Here is a 14,600-nt window from a genome sequence, read left to right on the forward strand (position 1 = left end):
TAATTGTTGCATTTGAATAAATAATAATATTAATGTGTTAAGTTATTATTTTGTGATAATTTTAAGAGAAAAAAAAATAAAAAATAAGAGATAAAAATAAAAAATAATAAATAAAAGTGTGTGATTATGATAAATTTGCTATCATTGTCTTAAAAAAAATTCCATAATTTTACTAGCTATCGAGGCAAAAACACAACATTATTTTTGCGGTAAAAAAAAAAAAAGTGAAAATGTTCGCTGTCAACATCTGCAAAAGTTTTGTAATTTACATTTTTGTTTTTAACCAATAAAATCAAAACTAAATATTCAAAACGGTAAGATTCTGTATTTTGATTTAATTGAGTAAATAATTAATATATTTTATTTAAATAAAAAAAAGCCCATATATATGCAATGATAAGTGTCATGCAGTGCAAGTTACCAACTTAATTATTATTATGAGGAAAACAAATTATAATTATTTATATGGGCAGCATTTTGAGGATTCCCCGGCGTGTTGGCGTGTGTCTCGCAAATTGATGGTGAATCAGTTGCCGGGTGAAAAGAAGCCAACATTATTTTATTTTAATAAATCAGGCACAGAAGCCACTTTGCACACTGATTTCAGAAATTAATTAATGGTAATTAATCTCCTCCCAGTGGCACCTTAGCTTTATAGAATACTCCATAATTAATAAGTAAACAAGTGAGAATGTGCACCCTATAGTACCACCAACATTGAGTGATGCCAATGGGAGCAGGAGATAGTAGTTGAGCACTTCAAAGTCAAGTGTTGGGTGACACGCTCGAGAGAGTCATAAGGTACAGTCATGGGGGAGCAGGGCCACGTGTCAATGCCTTCTTCCGTGGACATTGCCCATGCCTCCTCATACAAACACCTTACAACACTTGTTTTTTCATTGGACACCCAAGATTCTTTGCTACCGCAACGCTAGTCCACGAGTTAGGATTTGAGTTTCATGCCCCCATCAACTTGCCAATTTTTGCAGCGAATTAGTCGTTATCTTGTTAGACTTGAAGATATCGTAAAACAAAAATTATTTATAAAATTAAAAATTATAAAATAAAATTTTATATCTAAGTTATAATCCTACTAAAATTTAATCAAATATTTTAAATTTACATGTGTATGTTTTATTTTCGTTATTTTTTTTTGAAGTTACGTTTTTTTGTTATTATCGTTACCAACAATATCAATATTTTACTAACATTTTTATTAGTTTTGATTTTCTTCTTATACCATCATTAAATACTTTCAGTTCATTTCTTAGTTCGTTTACTCGAAGTTCATTTGGATCCAGAAATGAATTTGATGAGATTTTGTTGATAATTGAGTCTTTTTTATTGGTTATTTAAATCTGAACTAATTTTAATTCATTTGTGAATTAATTAAGGTTCACTTCATGCTGTTGATAAATATTGGCCAAATTTTTTATTTCTCAAGTAATTTTAGTTCGTTTCTTAGTTTAATTGATGTTTATTTGGATCCAAAAATGAATTCGATGTATTTTTGTTAATGATTGAGTTTTTTTGACTGATTGTTCAAATCTGAAATAATTTTAATTTATTTGTGTGTTAATTGAGGTTCACTTAATGTTACTGATAAGTATTGACCACATTTTTTATTCCTTAAGTAATTTCGGTTCATTTCTTAGTTTAATTGAGGTTCATTTGAATTTAGAAATAAATTCGATTTGTTTTGTTGATGATTGAGTGTTTTTGACTGGCTGTTCAAATTTGAACTAATTTCGGTTTATTTGTATATTAATTGAGATTCACTTGATGCTACAGATGAGTATTGACCAAATTTTTTATTCCTTAAGTAATTTCGGTTTATTTTTTAGTTTAATTGAGATTCATTTGAATCCAAAAATGAATTCGATGTGTTTTTGTTGATGATTGAGTCTTTTTGACTTATTGTTCAAATCTGAACTAATTTAGTTCATTTGTATGTTAATTGAGGTTCACTTAATGTTGTTGATAAGTATTGACCAAATTTTTTATTCTTTAAGTAATTTTGATTCATTTCTTAGTTTAGTTGAGGTTCATTTAGATCCAAAAATAAACACTACAAGAAAAAACAGTAATTTTAACATTTTATTTTTTAACACCATAATTAAATGTCAAAATTAATATATATTTTTGACAAATATCACAAATGTCAAATTCTTTATGTTTTCTTGATTAATAATTTGACCGTAGAAAATTATTTCTTAATTTTGACATTCATTTGTTTTCAATTTACTCTACTATTTCTCTTCTTCTATGGGTTCTGTCAATTTTGACATCACACTACTTTCAGTTTGGGATCATACTACTCATTCTTTATCTTTAAAATCTCAATTTATTCTTCAGTTTCAAGATCTGATCTCATTATTTGTTGAAAAATTTTGTTGAGAATATTTTATGGTCAATAAGTATCAAAATAAATAGTATTTTTTACGGTTATTAAGTATCACAGAAAATATATTCTCAAATTTTTTTAACAAATTATTTTTGACAAATTTTTTTCACAATTACTTATATGTTAAAAATACTATTTTTGACAAAATTTTTATTAACATATTTTCATAGTTAAAATAATGTCAAAATTTATTTTTTTGACAAATTTTAATTCTTTTTTTATACATATAACCCTAAAAAATAATCTATATTATTGTAGTGAAATTTGATGTATTTTTGTTGATGATTATTCAAATTTGAACTAATTTTGGTTCATTTGTGTATTAATTGAGGTTCACTTTATGCTACTGATAAGTATTGACCAAATTTTTTAGCAAAGAATAATGAAATTATTCATTATCATCACTTTATTCAATTGCATTAAATTCCATTTAATTTGTCTTGAAAGTCATCCCAATCTTTAGGACAAATTGTTCATTGACAAGACGACAACACACCTGGAGTGCAAATGAACTAAAATATTATTATAACAATACTATTGTGTAATAACAAATGAATAAAAAATTGTGCATTCTATAAACTCAAAAACTCTTGTAATTTCGGTGCATTTTTGAATTAATTGTGTCGCAATCACTATGTAATTTCGGTGCATTTGATCTTATTATCCTGCACAATTTAAAACTCTTCTTCCTACTCCTCCTCATCTTCTGCTTCATCTTCTTCTTTTTCATCTTTTTTCTTCATCTTCTTCTTATTATTTCATTTTCTCAAAATTATTCTTGATTTATTTTCTTGAGAGGAATAAAATAAAAGAAAAATATAAAACAAAAAAAAGAATAAATGACTGCAATAACATGAAAAAAGGAGGAAAAGAAGAAACAAAAACAAAATGCAAAAGCAACATCACCAATAAAAAAAGAGGAGGAGAAGGCGCACGAAAAACAAACACAAAGTAAAACGGAATATAATTTTGTTTGCATTAATAAAACGCGTGTGTACATATTACGTATAATAAAAGTAATTTTTGTTAAATTTAAACCAATTTAATTAGATTTGATAATTGCCAAAAATACTTAGATGTATAACAGCTCTTGAAATTATGTCATATTTAAACTTTATTTTAAAACAATAACAAAATAATCAAAATGGATACATAATCATAAAGCAAAACAACTACAAGAGTACCTGCAAAAAGAGTAAAAGGGAGATGTGTTCAATTCCTTTCTAAGTTCTATAAACACAGTTTATATATACATTATCTTGAACGTTAGAATTCCCTTTACAATATCCATATTGTTGTATTAAAAATGGTCGAAATATTACACAGTTTATATCTTAAAATTTTACTTTTATCTTCTATATGCATAGTAATACATCTGATCAAATGTTAAACATTTAAACTGTACACTAACTGCCCAGTATATAAACATTAATCTCTAAAAGAAGAGTTGGCCCAAATTAAATTAAAAAGCCTAAAATTATTGTCTCCACTTGTTTGACTTATTAGGCATATACATCCTTCAATTCTTAATCTACAGGCAATTGGTGCTTTTAATTTACCACTTTAACTTTTTAGGTTCACAAGGATCGGAAAGGCACAGGTAGATTATTCCAGTCCAAAACACTAAAATCTTTAGAAAAATTTTTAAATATATCAGTACACTAGTGTATTATATATATTTTTTATAATTAAAATCGACCGTTAAAATTTACTGAAACACTAATATACTAGTATATACTTAAAAGTTTTCCAAATCTTTGATGGGTATGGTTATTATTATTCGGTATAATATAGCAGCTAGTTCATGTCCTTCCAACAGAATGAACATCTATGATTATTATAGATTATTCCTTCTAATAATAATTAATGGGTCAGATTCTGGCACAATATACCTCCCTTTATGGGATATCACAGTTCATGCCCTAATAAGGCTGTTCTAGACATTGTTTACTTTTTTTCCTCAAACCCTTATTAATTAGCAGCATTCTCACAATCACATGCATGAGCTTAATTGCTTATTTAATCGCATAGAACCTTCAAACAATGTTTTATTTTAATGTGACCTAGCTACAAGGTAGGAGGAATCCTCATAAGGAGGTTAGGGCCAAGCCATATGATCTTGAACCAAACAATACACCCACACGATTGTTTTATTGTTAAAAGTTCTAAAACAGGGAATAATTAATCATATTTTAAGGCCAGTACCAAAAAAAAAAAGGGGAATTCACATGCAAATGCCCTCTATTAAAGGAATTTCAGGAAGCAAATAAGCAATAATTGTGCTTGTATATTTCGGAGGTGATCAAAGCTACTCAACTTTAAGGGAATCTACATGCCATCAGCATGAATAAAAGTTTATTAAGTAACATTTGTAAATCGATTATAAAACAGTAGGAGTTGAAAGTTGAAACTGATCATTTTTTAAATGTTTGAATACTCATTATTATATAATATGGACTCTCAGAATATCTTATAGTTAATTATCAAACATTCGTTAAACTAAAATTTTAAAAGTTCGAAAATTATACGTCTCGATCATTGATGTAAAATATTGCAATCTAAAAATCGATTGAAAGATACTTTAATCTAATTGTTTAATTTGAATTGAAACTCCTAATAAAGAAAATCATTAACGGTATAAACTGCTGCGCATATATATATTTGGTCTCATTTCACTACTGTCCTGTGTTAAATACCAGCATAGACAGTAATGATGTAATGTTTTATGTTAGTTAAGAGTATTGCTGCATAACTAATAATAATTATTTTATTTTTTCAATATTTAGCTAACTTTAAACTACAGATATTAAATTATAAATATTAAATTTTAATAAAAAATAAAATATTAGCTAATATCAATAAAAAATGTTGATCTCATGATATTTTTTGTTAGTGAATAAGAGAAAGAGATTGAGTATGATGAGTTGACTAGATTACCTTAATTATTAGAAATAAATAATTTATTTAGGATTTAGTTAATATGAGCTCTAAAAGTATATGATAAGTTTATTATTAGTAAAAAAATTTATAATAATTTTTAATTATAATTTTGGTTAAAAAAATTATATAATAAATAATTAACTATAATTTCTCAATTTAAATTAGTCAATTTATTTTTTAAATAAAATACGATGAAAAATCTAACATCATAATTATATCAATTAATTTTTTAATTAAATTATTTATATAAAATATATCAATTTTTTTAAACCAAATAATAACACATATCATTCATCTAAAAATAACTTCATCTGAAAGTGAGTTTCTACTATTCATTTATTATTTCGTCTGAGTTTTGACATTGAAGGGGCAAATCAAAATTCTCCAATCAGAAACCTTACGATGCAACTAGATCCTAAAAGGAAATGTTCAAATGAATCAATCATCCGATTTGTAATTTTCTAATCATCATAAAAATCTAAAATAATATTTACAGTCCAAAGAAGAAAGTCATGATTTGAAGTGGACAGGTTTCTTAACCATCTTGTTCTCTGTCTCCACTCTCCACGAATTAATTATTTTTGTATTGAAAAGGTGAAATAATTAATTTCCAAAATGAGAAAGATAGTTGACTTAAGAATGAAGGAGCCACAAGCAATAAAAAAGATTTCTATCGTAGTTGGAATATGCTAGAAAGCCGTATGTGAATGAAAGATAGCAGGCCGCATGCAAATGAAAGTTGACTCAAAAAGCACCTCTCCACCGTAAGCCGAAACCAATTCATGCTTTATCTTGCTTTCCTAAGTTTATCCAATTTCTAGAGGCCTCGACTTGAATCTCGTACCATAATTTAAATTAGCAAGTAATTAATCAAATACTAATAATCCTTAATTTTCGTCTGTTTGCATTGAAAAAGTAGCGTGGACTATTTGTTATAAATTTCTTAAAAACATAAAAAGAAAAAGATAAAAAGGTTTTTTGTCCTGCGAATATTTTTGTTTTTGACTATTAAAAAATACATTTAAGTTCGTGATCTTCATAAAATTTGGACAGATCAGTTCCTAACATAGGCATTTAGATAGATCAGTCGCTAACAAAAGCATTTGGACGGAGGAATTGATCCGTCCAAATTTTGTGTAGAACAAAAAGGTCAGGATCTATTTATCCTTTTCTCAAACATAAAAGATTAAATTGTGTATGGATGGGTCATTTTCAAATTGATGAAGCAAAAGACGGGCACAAACAGTTATTAGCGTTGAACACTTGGTCGGTTAGAATAGGGGTAGCATAAGAACACTTTATAGGGTCAAAATTAAGACAAGTCAAGGAATTGAAGGAAACCCAGTTACAATTGACCTAAGCCATAGGAGGTACAATAACGCTATCACAGCATGAAGATTGAATACTGCTTCACGTTATCATGGTTTCTGTTTCTTCGTAAGATTCCACACTTCTCTAACTAATGATTCTGCAATGCAATGCTACTGTATATATGCAAACACCCGTACACAAACAAGAAATTACAAATCAGTATTTCCTTTAAAAAAAGATCATGTAAACTGGTGTTTTTATTAAGTTTTCTGTTCTGGCGTTGTACTAGGGAAAATAAATAAATAAAGGGTAAGGGTAAAAATTATTACCCCCCAGTAAGGCCCATTTATGAGGGTGTAGAGGTATAGTTAAGTGGGCCAGGCTTCCATTCACATGATTTTGAATGTTGGGCCTAAAACAGAAACTATGTGGGACAGTGATTCCTATAGCTACAGATCCAAATATAGTTCTTCTATAACGAACTTTTCCACCGCTTCTAAAAAAAAGAAAAGAAAATTGAGCAATGAGCATGGTAGGACTAGTAGGAAAACCTGAGACTGATGAATGAACAATAGAAAATACTAATGGAGATGGTGTGAGAAAATAGAAACCTCGTGGGTGACATTATTATTTTTTCAAATGATTGAATTGGAGATGAGCTGTTCTTGATGAATGTAGGTCCAGTATTATTCGTCTGGCCTACGACATATCTACCATGTAATCTACCTATTTGTCTTGTATCCGCTAAAGTAAACTAGTACCTCTTTTCTGCCTCTCTGTCTCAGAGCCTACACATTCATTCTTTGTAGAATGTGTGAACTCTTTTAAATCATTTCAATTTTAATATCAAAAAGAAAATCATTTGAATTTCATAAATTTAGGTAGGGAGGGAATCAGGGAAGGGTGGCGGATGTAACACGCACGATCATCCATTCAAGTGTCTTGGCCCACCCTGATCAAATCATACTAGGTTATTCTTCACTAAAACTTAGTGGATCAAGCCCAATTTCCTATGTTGTCCAAAAAGAAATAAAACTGGAAAAACTAAACCAAGTAAAGGGCCGGGAATCTTACGTAAACAAAAAAATCATCCTTCGTCTAAAAATTGTTACTACTGTAATCTATAAATGAATGTAATATTCGATTAACTTACATTTGATTGAAATTTTCTTTCCTTTATTTAAAGTTATTGCTTGACTATGTTAGGATTCGTCTTATGAATGAAAATAAAAAATATAAACTAATTACTATAATTAAATATCCCATAGATCCTATTGATTGATAAACAATTAAACATTATGGGAGCAGCCCGGGTGAGAGTGACTAAAAGAATTAAACAATTATACCTTTTAAAAATTTTACAATAAGGTCCAATTTAATGCAATTAATTTTTTTAGCCCATTAACCAATAACAAACTCACTAAAGTTAACATTTTTTTCTTCAAGAATTGCTGTAAAAAAATCCAAAAGAAATTTGTTTAAAAAAAAACATCATTATTTCCAACCTCTGCACGAATCAAGTCACTTTGTTACAGCTTCGATGACAAATTTCACTATAAGATTCAGGCTCAACATGAATTTCTCCTCTACATAACGATGAACCAAATAGCAAAAAAGACCACAACATTCAAATACATTAAAGGAGAATGCTATAGTGCCTTGTAAATAGTATTCATTTGTCAACATAAATAACTAGTTAATAGTTAATAAATTTTAAAAAATTTAAAAAAAAAAACAAATTAATTTAGGTAATTTAAACACCATAAAATTAGCTATAAATAAATAATAAACTACCAAGTCCGTAAAATATTTAGTTAACTTATTTGAACTTTGATAACATAGTAGAATAACTTAAAATTCCACACACGTATTAAAAGTTTAAAATGCAAACTATCTTCTACCCCCAAAAAAAAAAAGTAGTAGTAGCAATTAAAAAGAAGACGCACTTAACCATTCCCTAGACAAACTATAAGAGTTTTAAAATCTAAAAAAGACAGATAACAACTTTATTACTAGTTTACTGCTTGTTTGGGGGAGCAGTTTTCTTCTCCCAAAACCTAAAGTGCAGAGCTCTCTCTTCCAGCATACTTTCAACTTCCTCAATTGGAACTCCTTTGGTTTCAGGAACCACGATGGCCACGTAGAAAAATCCCACGACGGCGACAATTCCAAAGAGCATGAACGTCCAAGCTGTGCCAATAGCCTTTGTGAGAGAGAGGAAGGACTGTGAAACCACAAGATTGGAAACCCAAACGGTGGTAGAGGCAATTCCTCCGCAAATTCCTCTGTACCGGAGAGGATAAATCTCAGAGTTGATAACCCAAGGAACGGTTCCCATCCCGGGCGAGAAGAATATGATGTAGAGAGCAAGACTAAGGAGCGCAAGCCAGCCAAGGTTGCTAGGACATCCCCTTGTGTACCATGCTCTGTGATCATTCTGGCACAGCTTCTTTGTTATGTCATTTGGGTTCAAACATGCTCCAGGCATCAACTGCATCATCAAGTTATTGTTTATGTTTAGTACTACTACAAAAACAGAGTGAGTTGGAGAAGAACCAGTACGGTCTAACTTACCTTGTTAGATGAAGCACAGAAGCCACAATCAACCTTGAGGCATGCCGTGCAATCCCATACAGCAGGATTTGCAGCTTTGGAGAAAGCAGTGCAAGTGTTGTTACTGAAATGGGAAGTATCTAATGCACTGATCATGGGAGAATGAGTCTCGGTGTGGCGGAAGGTGGCGGTAAGGATGGCCAGAGATATAGCAACGCCACACAAACTGATCAAGGCGAGCTTCTTGCGGCCAGCCTTATCGACAAAGTAAATACTGAGGATGGAACCAAAGGCGTTGAGGCCGGAGGTGATGAGGGACAGAAGCATTGCAGTCCGGTTGGATGCAAAGCCAGCAAGCTGAACAATAGTGGGACTATAGTACATTACGGTGTTTATTCCCGTAAACTGCTGGAAGAATTGGAGTCCAACTCCTGCATACAGAGCCCTCCTAACAGTTTTTGTTTTCAGCATCTTCATTATGCTTATCTTTTCTGAGTTTGCAGCTTCCTTCTCTTCCAACTCAACTGATTCCTTCAAGGCTTGTACCTCTGCATCAACCAGACTCTTTTCTTGATAAACCTTGATCAGAGTCTCCTTTGCTTTATCTTCCTTCCCCTTTCGGTAGAGCCAGCGGGGTGATTCAGGAAGAAAAAACATTAGCACCAATTGAATTAAGGCAGGTGCTGCTGCCACTCCAAGCATCCACCTCCATGTCCCTGGTGCCTGAATCAACTCACAAAATATGTTTTAGATCTTTCTTGGCCAATAATATTATGATGATTTCTAATAAAACATAACACATGGGTGGTATGTTACCTAACCTTGGTAAATGCCAAGTTAATGAGGTAAGAGAGGAATTGGCCGCCGGTGATGAGGAAGCTGTTAAGACTGACAAGTGCACCTCGGACTTTGGTTGGCGAAGCCTCGGAAATATAGAGGGGAGACGCCATGGAAGCCATACCAACACCGAGACCAACAAAAACTCGGCCTACGATGAGAATGGCGGAGGAGGGTGCGGCAGCCATGATTACAGAGCCAAGTAAAAAAAGCAAGTCTGCAAGCATGATGGCGATTTTCCTTCCATATTTATCGTTGATCCATCCACCAATTGCTGCCCCTATGATTGCTCCAGCTATTGCCGTACTTACAACAGCTTCCTGAAATTTTGTTTAATAACAAATATATATCAACGTTACACCATTACAACTAACACAAAATTCATTTACTTCAAGTTCAGGACATGGATAATAAGAATAAAAAATAAAAAGACTTTGCTGATAGATAATGATTTTTTGTAAACAATGTAAATAATAGACTCTAAAATTGGCTCAATAAGTTAAGAATACAGTACATTCTTATTATTTAGTATTTTCATTGTCTACCTGTATCTTTCCAAAAAAATTATTAGGAATCTAAAACTTTAATCAATATTAATAGCACTTTGAGGTAACACCTTATTGTCATCTCTTGGTATTTTAGATTAAAAAAGATTATTTCCGGGTCTTGAAGTTTTCAAAAACATTGGAAGTGAAAAAAAACATTGTTTTTAGGGCCTAATTTGATATTCAATATTAGAGGAGGCACTTGTGGGTTTTAGTGTTTGGGCCTTGTGTTATCTCTCCCAAGAGGTAGAGACCGTGAATAAAAAAACCAAGTAGACTGGTGTCTTAAAAAACAACTTTTTTTACTGAAAAAAAAAAAACAAATTTTAGTTTTTTCCCTTTAAAAAATAATATTAGGAACTAACTTTTTTAGGCTAATATCGATCAGTATTTTTAAAACTATTTTTTATCTTAAATTTTAAAGCTTAAATTATAAAATCTAAACTCGAAATCTTTTAAAAAATAAAACGGTTTAAATAATATTAACTAACAAAAAATTAGTTTCCTATACTTTCTCTTTTAAAAAATATTTTCAAAGAATCATTCAAACAAGCCCCAGATAAATTAGAGATTCTAACAATAACATCACTTTCATCCTTTAACCAAAACAAAGAGGGTAAAGTCAATCTTATCTCAAAGCAAACACTACGAAAGATAGAGAGACTTGAATCCACAAAATTATACTATTTGAGTTATAACTCATTAACTATCAAATAACCATTATTAAGCTTGAAAATATTTTCTATCTGTTTATTGATTAATAAGTTACACTTAACATATCATTGATAAAAAAGTATTGAAAGAAAAAGAACAAACCATGCCTTTAGCTGAAAAGAATTGAAAAAAAATTGTTCATATAAAAAAGACATGACATCTTCATAATTAAAGTGTGGAGATATCTTTCCTAAAAAAAAATCGTGGAGTTAATAGCAATTGGCTTCTTTTTATCAATTTTTGCCTCTTTGGGTCCCATCTATTGTTATCTACGGTAACAAGCTACCATGCTTTCCAGGAATTGATGGATAATAAAAATTAGGAATTTGGTAGCCTGGAATCTGATTTCTTTAACGTTCAGATGAGAAAGAAATAATTGGCACAATAATAATGTTACAACAAAAAATTATGAATGCAATTGGCATGTGATCTTCTATATTTAGTGTGACGATTTTGCAATTCTTTAATTGATGATAATAGAAACTAAATAAATACCACTCTGGAAATTAAAACATAATGACATAGAAAATAAATAATAACAAATTCCGTTCCGGAAAATCTCCGTAAAATCAAAACAGATAAAACATTTTCCAGAAATAAAAATAACAGATCTGTAACGTTTTGCGAGAAATCCGTGATTATAAAATTCGCAGTCAAAAATAAAATAAAATAAAAAGAAAAAAAAAGAAAAGGAAACAGGATTCGCGACAAATTGATGAAAAAATCAAAGTGAAAACAGAGAGGGAGGAAAAATGTGATAATTAATTGACTGAGAAGATCAGTTCCCGTGAAGACTGAGAACGACAAGATGGCAAAGTTAAGCAGCATTGGCCGAAGTGATGGTTAAATTATATCAAACTTAAAAGCATGTGGTTTGTTTGTTTGTTTTTTTATGCGAGACTTGGTTGTTTGTTAGTTTTGAATTGTTGTTATACTATGCGATGCGAGGCCATTAAAAAAAAAAAAGAAAAAAACAGATTAGTAATAAGTACCTGAAGCCAAACTTTCCTATCAACATCTTTGAAGTCATCTCTTATGTACAAAAGAGCCCCCGAAATAACTCCTGCAAGGAGGATAATTGAGATATAATGAATTAGTAGTAACCGTAATAATGATATAATAATGTTGTGAAGAGAGAGTGAGTGCTGACCAGTGTCGTAACCGAAGAGGAGGCCACCAATTCCAGCTGAGAAAGCGAGGCGAAGAACGTAAGGATTCTTATACGAGAGAGACAAACACTCGCGGAAGGCCGAAGCATCAGGCTTGTGTACTCCTCCTTCCATTAGCTCCTCCTCCTTCTTTGCTCCTTACGCTTCTTTAGGTGTACTCACCACTCGCTCACACAGATAGAGCACGAGATTAGGAGGAAATTTATCAAGAGAATATGAGAAGAATTATCAAGATCTTCCTCAAATTCAGAGAACAAGATAAAGAAAGAGAAAGAGAGAAAGCTAGAGGAAGTCACATGTAGCATAGATATGAAGGGTGCGCATGTATTTATAGATGGAGGTTACACTCCAGAACCAAACTAATCCTCATCTTTTTAATTTTTAATAACAAAAAAACAACTGAAATATCTTAAATTAGAATTTTTCTCCCTTACTTTCTCTAAAAGGAATTTAAAATTTTAAATTTAATTTGAAAAAAGATAATTCCATCTAGAAATAAAATATGTATCTTTTTGTGCATATGTCTGAATTAAGATGAATTATTGGTCAAAAATTAAATAAAAAAAGATAATTATGGATATAATGAATGAGTACATTAAATGAAATTATATTTTAAAATACACAACTAATAAAAGATTGTCATATGTTATATATTAAAATTGGTATATGTAAAAATAAAAAGTAATATATTTGATGAGAAGATTTATTGTTATATTATACGTAGAGTCTAAAGTTTAAATTTTTCATTGTTTTACTAATAAAAAAATTCTTATAATATTAATTTAAAAATATAAATTTGTTTTACATTATTATCGATTATTATCGATTAGTAACCGAAGAAGGTATTACCTTTTATCGGTAACAAGTGATAACTGATAAATTTGTTTTACATTATTATCCAATATCCATCGGTACAGATCGAAGAAGAAGGGATCACATCTTATCATCAGTGATAAATACCTGCATAGTTATTGAAAACAATTTGTATAGTTGGACTTGTGTTAGTTTTTCTTAAGATACATAATCAGTTAAAGAAAACAAACTTAAGTAATAAAAGATTCTTTTTCTAATAGTAATAAGAAAAGTTTTCTTTACTTGTTTGGCTGTCATTAAAGATTAATTTGGATTGGTTTTTGAAAAAAAATATTTATTATTTTCATTTTTTTAAAACAGATTTTTTTAACATATAAAAATTATTTTATATTTGGATAAATTTTTTTTAAAAAATTTTAAATATTTTTTAATATATTTGACAAATTTCTAATAGTAAAAATAAAAATACTATAAAAATCAAAAAAATATTTTTTAAAAAACTATAATTTACATCTTTTTTTAAAAGATTTTTTTAAAAAAATATTTTGTATATAATAAATAAACAAAAAATACTTTTATCTTATTTTATTCAAACATAATTGATAAATAAAAAAAAATTTTACATGAGATATTCAAATATAAAATCACTTTTATTTTTATAAAAAAATTTAAAAAATTATTAAAAAAATTTTTTTAAAAAAATAACGTCCAAACAAATTTTGCATTGACAAAATCTGTATTTTAATTCACAAAATTAATCATATTTATTATAGCAAAGAAATCTTATCTTCACAATTTATTGTAGCTCTAATTATAACTTTATCTATATATAATTCTAATTCTAAACTCTCTAAAAAATAGAATTATAAAAAAGTTATAATAAAAAGACTTATTAATGTTGACCAAGTAAAAATTAATTTCTTATACTTATTCATAAATATATTTTTTCTAAATATTCATTATACGTGACTTTTCTTATTATTATAATAATAAAAAGGGTAGTGTTAGAGAATTAATGATCTAAGTGTACAATTTGTACAACGGGCTAAATCTTTGGTCTATGAATAAAATGAATAATTTAAGCTGATTTTGGAGTTCACCAAAGATGGAACTACTGACCTTTCGAATCTAGAACTCTAATATTATATCATAAAATCACTCATCCCAAAAGTGTAACCTGATAGGACAATGTAACACTAATAATTATATCTCTAATACTTCCTAAACCTACATTGTGCGCATTGTATGCTTAAGCCATTGGTTCCTATACTTTTCTTAATAAAAAATAATAACTGCTTGACCAATCCAAGAAAA

General features: G+C 29.4%; 1 protein-coding gene across 1 annotated transcript; it reads right to left on the reverse strand.

The window, feature by feature from the left end:
* Positions 1-8,453: 8,453 nt before the first annotated feature.
* On the reverse strand, positions 8,454-12,759 carry LOC107482011 (probable inositol transporter 2). The gene is made up of 5 exons (XM_016102383.3): positions 12,455-12,759; positions 12,297-12,367; positions 10,030-10,365; positions 9,230-9,931; positions 8,454-9,146 (listed from the first exon to the last, which is right to left on the reverse strand). The coding sequence occupies exons 1-5, from the start codon at positions 12,585-12,587 to the stop codon at positions 8,673-8,675; spliced, it is 1,716 nt and encodes a 571-aa protein (XP_015957869.1). The 5' UTR covers positions 12,588-12,759; the 3' UTR covers positions 8,454-8,672.
* Positions 12,760-14,600: the final 1,841 nt, after the last annotated feature.

This window comes from Arachis duranensis, chromosome 3 (assembly GCF_000817695.3).
Source record: "Arachis duranensis cultivar V14167 chromosome 3, aradu.V14167.gnm2.J7QH, whole genome shotgun sequence".
NCBI lineage: Eukaryota > Viridiplantae > Streptophyta > Magnoliopsida > Fabales > Fabaceae > Arachis > Arachis duranensis.